At 46.6% G+C, this 15,832-nt stretch overlaps 1 protein-coding gene across 1 annotated transcript in view; it reads right to left on the reverse strand.

Annotated features, from left to right (window-relative positions):
• Positions 1–14,001: 14,001 nt before the first annotated feature.
• The window catches only part of Trank1 (tetratricopeptide repeat and ankyrin repeat containing 1), an 86,946-nt gene continuing 85,115 nt past the window's right edge, over positions 14,002–15,832 (reverse strand). Inside the window, exon 22 of the mRNA XM_051203067.1 lies at positions 14,002–15,431. Within this exon, the coding sequence (XP_051059024.1) occupies positions 15,334–15,431 (98 nt within the window). The 3' untranslated portion in view covers positions 14,002–15,333. The remainder of the gene's footprint in view (positions 15,432–15,832) is intronic.

Here is a 15,832-nt window from a genome sequence, read left to right on the forward strand (position 1 = left end):
GAAACAACTCGAGTCCACCAGCTGATGAATATATACGGAAAATGAGGTACATAATGTATATAATGGCATGTTATGCAGTCCTGAAAATTATCTTGTGCTATTAATTCCAAGAAACATTAATAGAGACAGCAGCAGAGTTTGAAAGGTGAGGTGATAAGCTGCTTGCTTTGAGCCTGACACAGCTTAGAGCCTCCCACGCAAAGCAAAGGACCCAAAGCCTGGATTTCCCAGGAAACCAGTTTGCTCTTGGTCCCTCTGTTTAAGCTCGGGTTGACACATAGATGAAGATTTCCCAGACTTGGGGGGGGGGGAAGACCTGGAGGGCAGCTCTTTTCTCCCTATTGACCACATCTCATTATCTCAATAGGATACCCATATGCTTTCTTCACAGCTCAGCTCAGGGTGTCCTGGTCCCCCAAGAATCTAGTCATCTGGTCGGGCAGGGCAGAGGAGCAGAGAGGAATAAGGAGCAAATGAGACAGCCCTCCTCACACTATGAGAGTCTCCCCTGTACTCACTCAAGTGCACACTCTTGGCCCTGATCCCATGCGGAAGCTGTGAATGAAAATGTGTTTCATCGAGACAAGAAAATGTGTCTAAATAGCAACTGTTCGCCTCCAGCCCTCCATCAAACTTGTGATCATGAGCATCAGATGCTCCACTCCCAGCCCTTTCCCCTTCCCCCCCTGCCTCTGTCCCTTAGGGCCAGCTTAACTTCACTTTGGAAGTCTTCAGGGCAGATCCAAGGACCCTGAGACTTTTATTTTACCATTGCCCTCTGCATCTCTTTCTTCTATTGTGTGTCAACTGTATGTCAGACGGACAGGAGCTGGCCATTAGAACTCTAGCAGTAAGGGGGATGGTCTTTATTTTGTACCTGTGTTATCTGACATGTGACTACCAGACACATGTCTGCAGAGCACTTAAAATGTGGTTAATGTAATGGGGAAACTAACTTTTCCATTTGATTTCATTTCCATTTATGCTGCTATACACAGGTTAGTGCTACTCCTGTATTAGATAGCTCAGGGCAGGAAGAAGCATTCCATATTCCACAGCCCTATTCTACCTTCTGCTAAAAAACCCTATAACAGAAGCCTGGGGGCTCCTAGGCCAAGGTCACAAGGCATGACCCCTAGGGCAGAGAGAAGTAAATTTTCACCTGAGGATTGGGAAATTCCTCTTGGAGTTGGGAGTCTAGGAAAGAAGTATTCAAGGAGGGAGATATTAGGAGGAGCAGGATGGAGAGAAAGACAGTGCTCTGTAGCCACAGCAGGCTCCAGAGTCCCCTTAGCGTTTTAGAAACCTTGGTCATTGCATAGAAAATATTTCGGGGCAAGCCAATAAAAAAATAGGGTGAGAGTTTGCTAAAAGTATAAATTCACTTAGGGAAAGAATAATGCATAGAGGAGTATGTGTGGGCTTATCAAGAACTACACTTCAGTGTCTTAGCATTAGCCATTTGTGACAGTTTGGTAGCTCTGAAATTACATCTCACACTCTCGCATGGTGTCAAGAATCTCCTTCCTTGCCTCTCTTATAAGTGCCTACTGCAGGACATTTGATAACACTGAGAAACTGTGAACTCTGAGACTGTGTTAATAATATTAACCTTGGATCGGGGGTGAGGGGAGGCAGAGCTAGCAACTAGTGGACAAGATACCACAGAGTACACAGGACCCAGCAACACAGAGAGACACAGGAAAGAGTAGGGAGGGACTTGGAAATTCTCAGCCTTTTTGGTTTAGGATGGTATGAAGAGGCTCTTTCTTGCTGGATCTCCAGCCAAAAAGAAAGGTTAATTGGTTCCTTCTCGGCTTCTCTTTTCTAGCATGTTTTCACACCAACATGTGACTCCCAAATCTTTATTGGCAAACAGAACAATTTGGATAAAAACAACATTTGGCAGCTGCAGATGAGGCCAAGGTCTGGGAGGCAGGGTGCCGCTGACTGTAGGTCATGAGGTACAGATGGTAGTTAGAATATCAGTCACTTCAAGTGCAGATGCTAAACATACATTAAAAACACTTGGCGCCCAACATGGGCTGTTTGACATTTCTTGTGGCAAGACCCTCCACTGACATCTTCTAACAGGTTGAGAATTATTGTAAGTGGGCATCACAAAAGCAGATTTTTCTCTGTCCTGTTCTTGTAAAGATGTAGCTTTTAAAAGCAGTCTTTTAAATCAATATCTATAATAAAACATCCCTTTGGTAGGTAATAAAGAAGGCAAAGGAATCCCTGATTGTAAAGAGCCCATTGGCTAGATTACCTTATTAGCAGCTCTCAGATCTGTTACCAGATTTTCCAGATTTCTTTTTAATAACAAATATAGGAAGATTCCAAGGACTGGTTGATACTTCAACATGTTGACCATTTACCTGATCCTGTTGCAGCTGTTCCAGTGTTTGTAATTTTTCTGATGTCAAAGGCCATCGTTCTACCCACACAGGTTTGTCATTAACCATTTTAAAGGTAAGGCTATTGGTGCCTTGAAAGGGCAATGGCTGTTGTTATAATTAAAAAAAAAAAAAGCTCAGACACATGTGACGGAGCTTGGGTGGAGGGGATTTTATTGGGGGAAAGTGAATGGGATGGGGTGGAGGGGAGAAGGGAGATTGGCTTCTGGGGAACGGGAACAGCAGAAGAGAGAGGGGTAGAGAGGACAGACAGAAAAATTGGGAACATAGTGACTGTGAGCTGGTGGTGGCTGCAGCTAAGGGTAAATCCTGTCAGAACCCCCAAGGTCAGGCCAGTACAGATGCCTGAATGCTAACAGTTGTGCCCTGCTTATGTACAACCTGAACAGTCTGTGACTGTTCTTGATAATACCTTTGATAATAACTTTTAATATTTCTATCAGAAGTATTCTTTATTTTATGGTTTGTTTCTGAGATTGGAGAAATGTTAATCTGTGTTTTCTATTGTTGCAACAAATCAGGTCCCCATAAATTGCTATGTCAGCCACATCTGGGTTTAATTTCCTTATCTGTCCTGTCCCTATACACTCAACGCATCTTTGTTTTTACCTGAGATAACGTTCCAATCCCTAGAACTTGAATATTTACCTCCTGAAGAGGCCAATCTGGATGCCAAGATTTGATACATCTGTGCCTGTGTATAATAAATCTATAGTTTCAATGCCATTTATTTGTACTTTTAGTTTTGGTCTCTGATCATTCATAGCAATTTGCCAAAATACTTGTTTTACGGCCTCTCCTGAATTTTTTGTTCTGTCTACTGAAGCTGTTCTGTCCTTGATCACATCTAGAGCAGTATGGATTTTAACAACAGGCATTAAGTCTTGTAATTGCTCTGTGGATGAATTTCTCCAAGTGACATTATAAGCAAACCTTGGATGAGATTGTAACCTGAGATAAAACTAGGGTTGCACAAAGGGTTTGGGAGACATCCATTTAGGGCAAGACAGGTAGAATACTTAGAAATTTATAGTTGGCAAAGATAGGGATTCAGTAAGTGTTGCTAACGTCATGTTGGGATTCTTTCATTTTAAAAGTGATATTTAAGTGTACAAGTGTGTCTGTGTACCACAGGTGCATTGCCCCCAGAGGCCAGAAGGAGGCGTCAGAGCGCCTAGAACTGGAGTTACAGTCAGTGGTGAGCCACCATGTGGGTGCTGGGAGCTGAACCCCAGTCCTCCACAAGAGCGATGGTTGCTCTTCACCACTGAGCCATCTCTACAGAATCTGTGTTGGAATTCTTAATTCTCAGCCAGTGTTATGATTTTAATGTGTCTCTGATCTCACCTTCAGTGAATCTTCCACTTCCTATATACACCAACTCTCCTCCAAGACAAACTGTAGATTCAGGCTGCTTGGCCAGAATTGAGTCAAGCCTAAGGGCTGTTCAAGCTTCACACACACACACACACACACAGAATTGAGTCAAGCCTAAGGGCTGTTCAAGCTTCACACACACACACACACACACACACACACACACACACACACACACACGGTGACAGCCAGGTATGTAAGGCCATTGCCATGCAATGTGTCCTCTTCTATATGGGTCCAGGTGAGCATCTTGTACCTGTTCCTTGGTCTCATATGTCTGATATAACTTCTTGAACCGGACTTTTCTGGCATGATTTTAACATCCAAGTGTGTATTGCCAATTTACTTTGACAAATGTGTGGAATAGCACTTTTTTTTTTTTTTTTTTTACTTTCATAACAGGTTATTTAACCTGTCTGTGCCTCAAGGGTAGTGTCAGGCAGACAATGTTGTTTACATGGTCATCAAGGTGCAGTCATCCTAGTATTTAGATTCAAAATGAAGTCAAATTCTGTGTGTAAGATCTCAGGGCAAAGCATGCCTTAAATCCAAGTTTTACACAATACGGAGAGACTTAGGGCAGTCTGGGCCAGCTGACAACATGGGAGAAAGTGCTTTATCCCAACCCATGCCTAAAGGGCCTTGGTTATTGATGACAGGATAACTGTGCGGCCCTTATTCTCCCCCTTGATGCCAAGGACAGGCATCCCACCCAACCCTGAGCAGAATGTCCCTCTCCCTGCAAGACCCTCCCACACACACCTACTCCCATCAGCACAAAGATGACAAAAGGATTTTTAGAGCCTTTCATACTGCATGCTCCCACTTCACGTTTTAAAATATCTCCAGTAGCGAGGGTAGATGAAACAGAGTTCGTTCCTTGGCCAAGACTGCTTCTCAGAAACATTCCCAGACTGGTTCATTTAGTCTACAGCGGATTTAATTCCATCTGGACACTCTCAGGCAGCCTGTGCATTTTTTGAACCTTTGAAAATAATATAAAGAAGTAACAGAATGGGCAAAAAATTCACTTATATGCACCCCATATAAGTACCCCAGGCTCCCTCACATGGATACACACACACACACACACACACACAGAGAGAGAGAGAGAGAGAGAGAGAGAGAGAGAGAGAGAGAGAGGGAGAGGGAGAGGGAGAGGGAGAGGGAGAGGGAGAGGGAGAGGGAGAGGGAGGGCAAGTACTGTGCCCTTTTCACAGCTTTACCCAGGAGCCATGTCCTGCCTCCTCCAGAGCACATGTCCTAAAAACTTTAGCATCTTTAGACTCTATTTTCATTCTAAAAGGATTTACTTTGCTTTGAAATGTTTACATGTTGGTTTGCAGGTAGCTGAGAAGATGCTTCAATGGTTTCAGAACATTGCCCACTCTTCCAGATAGCTTGGTTCAGTTCCCAGCACACACATATTGGCTTACAACCATCTGTAACTCCAGTCCCAAGGAATGTGATACCTTCTTCTGGCCTCTGTGGGCACCAATCACACATATGGTTCACAAACAAACATATTGCAACAAGACATGCATGAACATAAAATTAAAATAACTGCCTTTAAGATCACCCAGTGGTGGTGGTTCACGCCTTTAATCCCAGCACTCAGGAGGCAGAGGCAGGAGGACTCTGTGAGTTCTAGGCCAGCCTGGTCTGCGGAGTGAGTTCCAGGATGGGCTCCAAAGCTACAGAGAAACCATCTTGAAAAAACAAAACAAACAAACAAAAAAATGCCAACCAGAAATGTCTAGTAATTAATCTAATTAATTAGAGGCCACCTTGAGTCTTTATAGTGTAACTGAGGATAGCCTTGAACTTACCCTCCTGCCTCTACCCACCAAGTGCTGGAGTTACAAGCACATACCACCATAGCTGATTTGTATGCCACTGGAGTGCACAGCTAGAGCTTCAGATGTGCTGATCCAGCACTCTGCCAACTGCTCTATGTTCACAGCCCACTGGAATGCTTTTGGTAGACAAAATACTAGAATTCTAGGAAAACGCAACTGTTGCAAGGCCAGGCCTCCCTGGAAGCACTAGCTGACCTGGGTTCTTCAGTGCAGAGTGTGGATAGGACATTACTTTGGGCTGTCAAGGAGGACTCTGATATTTGTCATCAAGACCACGAGGCCTCAGCATGACACACTGTGCCCTGCCTTCTACATAGCCATCTTCTGACATCACATAGCCCCAGGCAGTCTTTCTGCCCATCTATGACTAAATTGAGGAAGTCACCCCCTATAGTTGCATATAGTTCTACATCCCCAGGAGCACATGATGTGAGTGATGCTTTCCATTCCTTGCAGGTGCCCAATGCGGTTATTCTGTGGTCCCTCTTCAGGGCCAACAAGACTATTAGATGACAGAACTCCATCACTGAGCTTACCTCATAGCTCCCCTACAGGAAAATGGATTCTGTAAAGGGTTCAGCCTGTACCTGGGCAGGTACCCAGAGCTCCTGGGCAGTGTCCGTGGAGGAAACAGGTCCTCCCCCTCCCATGAGCACCCGCAAGGTCAGCATGAAAAATGCCAAAGGAGGAGTTTGAGAAATGCCTCTGGTTGAAAGTTGTGAACTTCCAGAACACCCGTGTTTGGTCCCATACTCCCAGGTCGGATGGCTCACAGTCACCTGTGACTCCAGCTCCCAGGGATCCTATGCCCTGTCCTAGGCTCATCGAGCACCTGTCTATATGTGTGCATGCTAACACACAGAGAGATAGAGTCTTTTAAGAGCCAAGGGAGTTTAGGAATGGAAATGGGCTGGCATTGTTGGGAGACTCAAGAAAGGAAGAAACTGGTGGTGGGGTGGAAGATGGAAGAAATGTTCCCTTAGCGTCAAGAACACGTCCACCCCGCTTCCACACCATCCAAGGTTCCATAGAGAGGGAATGTGGGGATCAAGGCTCCACAGAGTTCTCTGAGCCCCCATCTCCACCTGCACAATGGATACAGTAGTGGGATTCCTCTAGGAGTTGTAATATTCACTGGAAAGAGACTGTGATCCAGTATTAAGAGGTCAGTCCACAACGGGTGGTTGTTACTGAAGGAAAAGCAGAGGAGGTAGGAGGATGAAGAGCCAGTTGTGAGTCTCAAGGGCAAGGATGCTCAGGCAGGAAGATAGAGAGTCAAGATTACCCAGAGCAGGACAGAAGAGGACTCGGGGATGAAGAAGGGTTGTACAGACAACCTTAGGGTGAGGCTCCTTGTTCACCAGAGGCTGCAGATGCATGCCGTTTCGTCAGTTGGATGAGAGGCCAGTTGTGTGTGGAACTCCAAGGGTGTCACTTTTCCTGCTAGCCTGTCAACACCATGGAACACATGACAACTAACACCCCAGTGTCTCCTTGGAAGCGCCAGAATGATTTCTCTTCTGACCATCTCTTTGAACAACAAGCATTTACTTTCTTGGACCTCTCTCCAGTTTGACTTCCAGAAACATTTCCATTGCTTTGCATCAACAAATATAAAACAATTATTACAAAAATCCACTTCTCACAGAATCCTCAAGGTTAATGCCATCAACAATTCTGGAATGCGCTTTTACTTATTTTTTGACAAAAGTGTACTGAATTACCAAGCCTCTTGTGCAGCTTAATATCAGCGAGTGACTGAACTTTGATGACACACCTATAGCCTTATAGAAAGTAATTCAAATTTTGCTTTCTTCAAGACGACCCTGAAGTAAAAACATCTACTCATCAGTCGTAGAAATGTTTCTCTAACATGAATCCCTGAAAATGAAACTGATAACTACTTACGTGTCCCAGAATATAACCTGAAAAAATGGGTGGAATTCTGACACATGCCACAATGTGTAAAATCCATGAAAATGTTACTCCAAGTAAAATAAATCAGACACAAATAGATAAACACTGCCTGCCGGGTGTCACTTGTATGAAGCATCTAGAGTAGGCTCCCCAGGCCTGGGGAGACCGGGAAAGGGGAGATGGTGTCAATGGGTGACTCCATTTACAAGATTATAACCGTTCTGGAGGTAGGTTGTATGACAATGTGAATATACTCAAAATGACTGAACTACACGCTTAAAAACAGTAAATCTTGTGATTATATGAATTTTGCCACAATCAAAACGGCTTTTTGAGCTTGAGAGATGGCTCAGTACAGTGCTGGTCTCACAAACACAAAGACCTGATGTTGATCCCTAGAATTTACAAAGGATTAAATCTGGACGTGGCACACACTTGTAATCTCAGCATCAGGGAGTCAGACAGGTAAATTCCTGGGTCTCAATGGCTAGCCAGCCTAGCTGAGCAGGGGAACCAGTGAGCTTTTGGGTAAAAGCGAGAGAACTTGTCTCAAAAAGACAAGATGGATGGCACCTGAGAAATGATAATTGGGGTTTCCGTTTGGCCTACATGTGCACATACACATGCACAAACATATGTGTGCAGGTGAAACCAGATACATGGACCTGCACATACGCAGGTACATACACATAAAAATTAAATTTCTTGCAAAGAAGGAAAAGCGTGCTGGATCTAAAAGTGAATCCATGTTCACGTCAGTAGACACTGTCCCCACTCTCACACCCATGCAGTGGGTAAGCGGGCCCTTCTCCCACAGCCTCGCAACGTGGCCAATCTTCTCCCAATTATGGCTTGGTGGTGGCAAGTGAAGGGGAAAGGGAACAGAAATTAACAAACTTCACTTGGAGTGTAACAAAAGAATATTCCTCCTCCAGGCCCCATGCGGATCCTCCAGACGGCGAATCTGGGTGGTGGCTTTCCGCAGGGTGGGTGGAGATCTCCATGGACGCCTCCAAAAACTCCAGAATTATTTGTGTTCTCTTCCCCCATCTCACTCCCTAACCTTAAAAATGATGACTCCCAAAAATCACAGACTGACCTACATATTTTCCTAAAACAGCTGGCCTGCAGAATCACTAAAACTCAAGTTAAAAATAGGCTCTGGCTCTCAAGGAAGGATGGGCCCTTGGTAACAAAGCCATCTTACAAATGTTTCTCTCTCAACAAAGGGCACGCGAAAGCTGACCCAGCTTCATCCCTTCTTTGAGCTCTTCCTTGCTTGTGACCACCACTCCCTGCTCTGGACATGGACCCCTATCTAAAATTAGATTATTGATTCATCTGTAGGTGGGCAGGGAGGAAAAGGCATTTACAACCAGACTAGAAGCTGGGTCACTATTTCCATTTTACAAATGACCATCTGGGCTCAGAGAGTCGAAATGAGTCGTCTGGATTCACACAGTCAGTAGGTGTAACTCCAGATACTGGGGTGGCTGCAACCTGCTCCTCTGTGACAGCCAAGGTCCCAGCAGACAGTAGAATCCCAAACAGGGGATTCTGCAGGACCCAAGAATGCCTTTCTAAATAACTCACCCAAAGAACGGCCAGTGGTGGGTAAAGCACCGTGAGAGGACCTGGGTTCTGATCTCCAGAACCCACGGAACAATATGGGTGCAGCAGCACATGCATCTATAATCACAGAGCTCCTCTGAGACGGTGGGAGGCAAAGGAGAATCCCTGGAAACTTGAGGGCCAGCTAGCCTCAAGTATGCAGCAGACAAGAGCGACCCTGTCCCAAACAAGGTGATGGCGAGTCCAGACACCCATCACTGTCCTCTACACATTTGGTGGCACAAAGGTGCACACACACACACACACACACACACACACACACACACGCACGCACGCACGCACGCACGCACGCACGCACGCGCGTCCTGGATACCTTGCTGACTGACGAGTCTCCCTCCACCTGAGTGAATTAGAGCATTTTCCTAGGAAGGGTGAGTGAGTGGTTTGGTCAAGAGGGAAGAGACCTGGCTTCTCCCTGCAGTGTGGAGCTAATGTAACTGTTGTTAATCTCTATGCTGATGGGGACAGGGGCTGCTCTGTGGGAAGAGAAGCATTTTGTTCAGGGGCAGAATCTTTGAGGTGGATCTAAAGTGACAAGATCAGGCTAAAGACAGTTTCAGTCGCCTAGAAAGGAAAACATTTGCATCAGAGACAGATATCAGTTGCAGTGACTTGTGCATTCTGAGATGTAACCCTGGATGACACAGAACTATGACAATTAGAGATAATGGACCCTGGCACACATTTAAGGCCTCCTAGGTCCAGATAAGCATCCAGGGAACATCTTTGAAAGACGTCTTTCATTTTGAGGGGTGGAGAAGTTAGGGAGAAGAGGCAGGAACTGAGAAAATGTCGACAATTTTAATGGCTGAAGAACCTGACTTGGACTCCTGTGACACACAGACCCTAAGGAGACCCTGCCTGGGGAGAAAGGACCCAGAAGAGGAGGCAGTACCATACTGCGCCCCAAATCTGTGAAAAGGATACACACTTCCACTGTGTCTACTTGATGCAGCTAGCCATGTGGGGAAGATGCTCTCAATTGATAGGAAAATGTCTCCCTAAGAATGAACAATAGGCGGGTCTGCAGTGCATTTCTTAATCAGTGATTGATGTAGGTGGGCTCCGCTCACTATGGGCAGTGCTGCCCCAGAGCAGGTCCTGGATGGTGTAAGGAATCAGGCTACACAAACGGGAGAGCCAGCCAGTAAGCAGCATTCCACCATGGCTTCTGCTTCAGTTCCTGCCTCCAGGTTCCTGCCTCTACTTCTCTGTGATGGAGTGTGACCTCAGAGCTCTAAGATGAAATACTTTCCTCCTCCAAGCAGTAGAAACACTAAGACACTGGGTACATTCTCGTTCCCAGGCGCCCCCGTCTGCGTGCCTCTGAGTCCTTCCTGGGTTGGGGATAGGAGGCAGCAAGAAAGGCTGGCTGTGTGGAGATGCAAGTACATAGCCAGCCAATGGGTCTGGATGCATGACTGTGATATCCACACACACAAGGGAGATCCTTTATAATACAGCATGAAGCAAAATGGGAAGAGAGTGACAATTGTAGGAAACCATCTATATTTCCTTTCAAAAGGTTTTGGGGACATGATCTATTTAATCCTGCCTAGACTAAAATTTGCTGTGCAGACCAGGCTGAACTTGAACTTGTGGTCATTTTCCTGCCTGTGGCTCCCATGTGCTGGGATTATAGACATGCATTACCACATCCAGCCTCCATCTGTACTCTTACCCAAGCTTCGGAAAATGTTAGCCTTATGTTGGCTGCCAGTGGCCCTGGAGAACCAGATCTCAGGACCACTGAGTGGAAATGACCAGCGACATTGGTGGGAGGAGCTCAGCCATATTTCAAGATTCCCTGCAACTAATGGCAACCACACAGCCAGTTAGTTGCCCGTAGAAAAAGCAGTGGATACTTGACTCCAGGGGAGAGTTTTGGGCTCCTCAGTCCCCGCCAGGCCAGGAAAGTGTGGGGCAACTTCACCTCCTAACAGCACACTGAGCAAGGGCTCCAGTTGGGAGCTCTGTTATGCAGGCCTCCTGCTTTGGCCTCGGGCACCATTTTTACACATAAAAAAGCAGGTGTCACTCTGGATTTCAATGAGGTAAGGTTTGGAGTTGGAAGAACACTATTCCTCACAGTACCTGACACTCAACAAGCCCTCTCTTTAGTTCCTATTCCTGTATAACAAACTGCCACAAACTGGCTGCTTTAAGCCAAGAGTTACTCATTCTATGACTTGGCGGTGAGGATGGGGGTGTCTTACACCCAGGAAGAATGTTCTTCTGTATTCGAATCAGTCAAGGACACTGACCCAGCCATGCTCAGCAGACACCTGGACTGAAACACAAAGAGCTGTTCACTCACATGAAAGCATATGGGACTCCCCTTGGCTCCCACAGGCTCTCACCACGCCAGCCTCGGTTGTTCAGAGCATGGGTCTCAAGAAACTGAGTCTTCATGTGGAAGCTGAATTACCCCAAAGCTGTCAGGCCTTTAACGGGTAAGAGTAGAGTTGGCACACTGTTGCTTCTGTTGTCTTGGCTAAAATTAAATCCTAGATGAGGGGAAATAGTCTCCACCTTTAGATAAGGAATATGGTACACACATACAGAGATGGAATGAAGAAACAGAGTGAGCATCCTTGGACGTCTACTTGGCCCTCAACTCTATTCATCTGTCATATGTGCTTATTTATTTCTCTCTCCATTCCAGGAAAGTAGCTAGGACTTCAGTCCCTCTGTTCAGGGGCAAAGAGGGCGCCAAGGTGTGCTGTGACCATAGAGAGCTGTGCTCATATCCACAGCAATGCAGTGGATCATGGGAAAACTTCAAGGGTAGGACATGATGGTTCAGCTACAGAGACTGGAGCATAAACACCTGCAAGGCCCCCAGCCTCACATGTGCTCAGCTCCAAAGGAGGATAGTCACCAACTGTCTCAAGCCTGTGCCAGCCCTGAGAGACCTTGCGTCTCGGCAGATATGGTATTCTGAAAGAAGAGGCCCGTCCTCACTGTTCTCACATCATAGAAGCTGCCCAGTCCTTAAAGACGCCAAGAAAACAGGGAACTTCTCAATCATGACTTGTATTGAATTTCCTCAAGAGGAATAGGGCACAGAACAGGATTTGAGTCAAGTTAAGTAAGAGACATTTCATGAACAAGCAAGATTTGTGTATGAACCCTATTATCAGGCCATTAAACCCCAGGACTATAAGAGACTTAGTGCTATCAGCTGGAAACAGGAAATCACAGCCAAGCCAGAAACATTTAAAAATACAAATGCCTCCTATAAGGATTATGTAAAGTGCACAGGTTGCTTTGTTGAGATTTTAAGAGTTTGAAGCTCGGGTCATTTTCCCGGGCCACTGGAATAACCCTGCTGTTTGGCTTGAAGGTCCTTTCTGTACAGGAGTTTGCAAGCCCTATCTACCCACAACCTCATCCCTTTCACAGGCCCTAGCCCAAGTGCCTACACGACAGCAATGTCTACAGTGGCTCAGGAAAGCTGATAGCTGAAAGCTGATGTACTCAGGTCACCAGCAGGGGGCCTCGTGACGATCAGGACCTATGAGGGTGAACATTCTCTCTGCACACTACTGGTAGCAAATGTATCCTGAGTTGTGGTCTTGCAGCAGCCACTGTAGACTAGGGTGCCTAGTAACCCTGGGGCTCGTTGTGAACCATAACCTTCCACTTGGGAAACTTAGGCGGGCTGGCTAGGAAAAGGCACCTTCAGTCCTCATTGAAGAGCTGGGTGCACCCTGAGTGAGTCTTGTACCTGGCACCCTAACTTTGTACCACCTGCCTTTCCACCTAGGGGGCATTCATGGGTTACCTTTGCAAAGTACATCATCATGATGACTACGGTTTCACACTGAATCCCTGAGCCCTCCAAGTGCTCGGATTGGTGTGGGGGGGGGAGGGGTTGGTTTGGGGGAGGGTTGTCTTCTTTTGTTTTGTAGTCTTGGGACCCTGATATACACCACATCCTGTTCCTCCAGGTACACCTGGCACACCAAAGCCCCTCCCACAGGACTCGGCTCTTGAGCTCAGGTCTCTGTTGGCATTCCTGACCCTCCTGTTGACTTCCATCCTCTTCTCAGAACTTTAACAGCTGTGGAGGACTGTTGGGGAAGGGCTTTGGATGCCTAGCAGATGCTGTAGGTAGAAAATGCAGTGGGAATTTACGTCCTAGTGCAGAGGCCCTGAATCCCAGAACGGAACACTTAGCATGCTCCAGCTCGGATATCCTGCCACCTCACGCAAGTGCACACACATCACAGCACCATGACTGGCAGGTACCCAAACCCCACAGCTTACAGACCTACGCTGTCAGGTAGAAGGGGATCGTAGGCCAATTTCTCAAAGAGGAAACTGAGACCCAACTGGGGTATGCAGATGTTGCCACCCTGGTGCACTATGCCTCTCTATAACCACTCTTTTCTCGTGGCACCAGATCTCCTACACCAGGTCACGAGGCCCTGTGGAAGGTGGGGCCCCTGAACACCGTTGAGCAGGTCCAGCTCATCTCAGGATATTCAGCTCATTATGGGCAGGAAAGGAATCTGATTCCAGGTCTCCCACCTGTAAGTCTAGGGCCACGGTCCTTGGTAGGGGAAAGCCTAGGTAGGTACACAGCACTGGCAATGTGCATGAACTCCAAACCCTACTGTATAGAAGCAGCCAGGCTGACAGGGATCTGTACAAGGCTCGCCCTCAGCAACACTCTGCTGTGTTTCTCTGACCTTGAATGTCTTTACTTCAGCGGGCACAGGAAGCCAGCACCAACAGTCACACATTTGTTCCCAGTGGGAATTTTAAATAAGCAAAAGGACAACAGCAGGTAAGAGAGATGCTACAACTTTATAAAAATGTGGTAAGAGCAATATTTGATTAGATTTTTTTTCTGTCAAGTTTATAAAAAAATCTGGAAAAGGAGAAACATAACAATAAAAATTACCAGACAAACATTCTGAGGAAACACATCTGTAGAAAGACGATGGAGGGCAGCAATAAACAGAGAAAGCAGCAGCAGCAGCACGGAAGGAAAGCTGGCTCTGCGGTGAGACAAAGCCGCCAGAGACCGGCTGAGCCTGGGCTGAGTGGCGAAAGGGCAGGCAGTGACCATCAGAGGAAGGAAGGCTTCCCAAACGAGACCAGGCTGAGAGGTGCTGGCAGTGGGTAGAGGGGAACGCAGGCTTCATGCAACCCCTCTGGCAGGGCCTGCAGGCCACACAGCAGTGATCCACAGCCAAATCCCAAAGACGTACCATTAGATGTTGCTTCTCTGTCCATTGTCCCCACCTAAGAGTCCAGTGGGCAGAAACGTGAGCTGTCAACCTGAGCATGGGTATCAAATATATCTGGGAGAACCAAAAAAAAACACCCATAGATGTACAAGGTATACACAAGGCGCTTCTTTTAGCTACACAAGGCAAAGGCAGACCACCTTGGTGCAGGTTGAAAACATCCTCAAGTGTTCCTCCAGTGAAAAGGATGTCCAAAGGCTGCTGGGTGGATGTTTGACTACACTCTGAGGTAGTCTAACCATGACTTGCACAAATAGCTGAGAATGATCACAAGGGGCTGGAAGAGAAGTCGACAGAGAGGAAAGGGAAATACACCATAGAAGCCACTCCAACAACCAGAAGGCAGCCTAGGCTCAGGGGCGGCTGATGGCAGGGCCCAAATGAACTCTGGGCACAAATAGTCTTGGTTCTGCTTGCTGCTTTACAGCAGTGTGGCAAGAGACAAGGGACCCACAGACAGATTTCCTGGCCCGGTGCAGGAGCACTCCAAGATGAGGAGTGTCTGTGTGACATGCCTAGTTCTCTGCTGTGGACTCATCACACAGTGACAAGCCAGGGAGCCTGAGCTTCAGACAGATAAGGCCCAGCACTCCTGTATCTACCTCCCCCAGTAACTGGGACTGTGTGCTGCCTAGGGGAGCAGTTAGACCTCAACTCGAAAAACTGGAGGTCCCTGCATCTGAGGGAGCAATCTGACTCTACGCCACCAATAAATGGGCAATAACAATGAAGCGCAAAGGTGGCTATCCTTTTTTTAAAAAAAACTAATTTACATTCTCTTCTGCCCCAGCATTCATAATTCTAAAACAGGACAAAATGTTCTCAAGGCTTAAGAGGCAATAAAATAGCTGTGTGAAAATTTGTTAGTTATTTCCTCTGCTTTCCACATTTCCGGGAACGCCTTCTAGGGCGGAGCTCGCCAAAGTCTTCAACTTCATTTTCATATTCCTCTTCCTGAACAACACCTAGTTAGAAAGCAAAGAAGTAAAACCCAAGTGAAAATAGCAACTTCTGTTCTACCACAGAGTTTACCATCCAGGTAAAGCCTGACATTTCTGGAATCATTGTTTCAAGGTAAAGAAACAAAGCTTTCTGCCAGGGTGGTGAAGAACAGAGATCTCTCTCCACTGGCTATGGAGCTTTCCCCAAGCAGAGCCCAGGCAAACACCCTTCTCCACAATTATGTCTTCATAGGCTGGTCCCCTGAGGTGACACACCAATTATCTCTCTTGAAATAAAGTCATGGTACCTAGAAGGGACTACAGCATAGCAAAGACATTTGCACCAAGTTTCTCCAAGGTTTCCTCAGTTCTGGGCCAGTTTTCCAGTAGCATCTGGAAAGGTCTCCCAGCTAGATAAAACACTC

The sequence above is a fragment of the Phodopus roborovskii genome, unplaced genomic scaffold (assembly GCF_943737965.1).
Source record: "Phodopus roborovskii unplaced genomic scaffold, PHOROB, whole genome shotgun sequence".
NCBI lineage: Eukaryota > Metazoa > Chordata > Mammalia > Rodentia > Cricetidae > Phodopus > Phodopus roborovskii.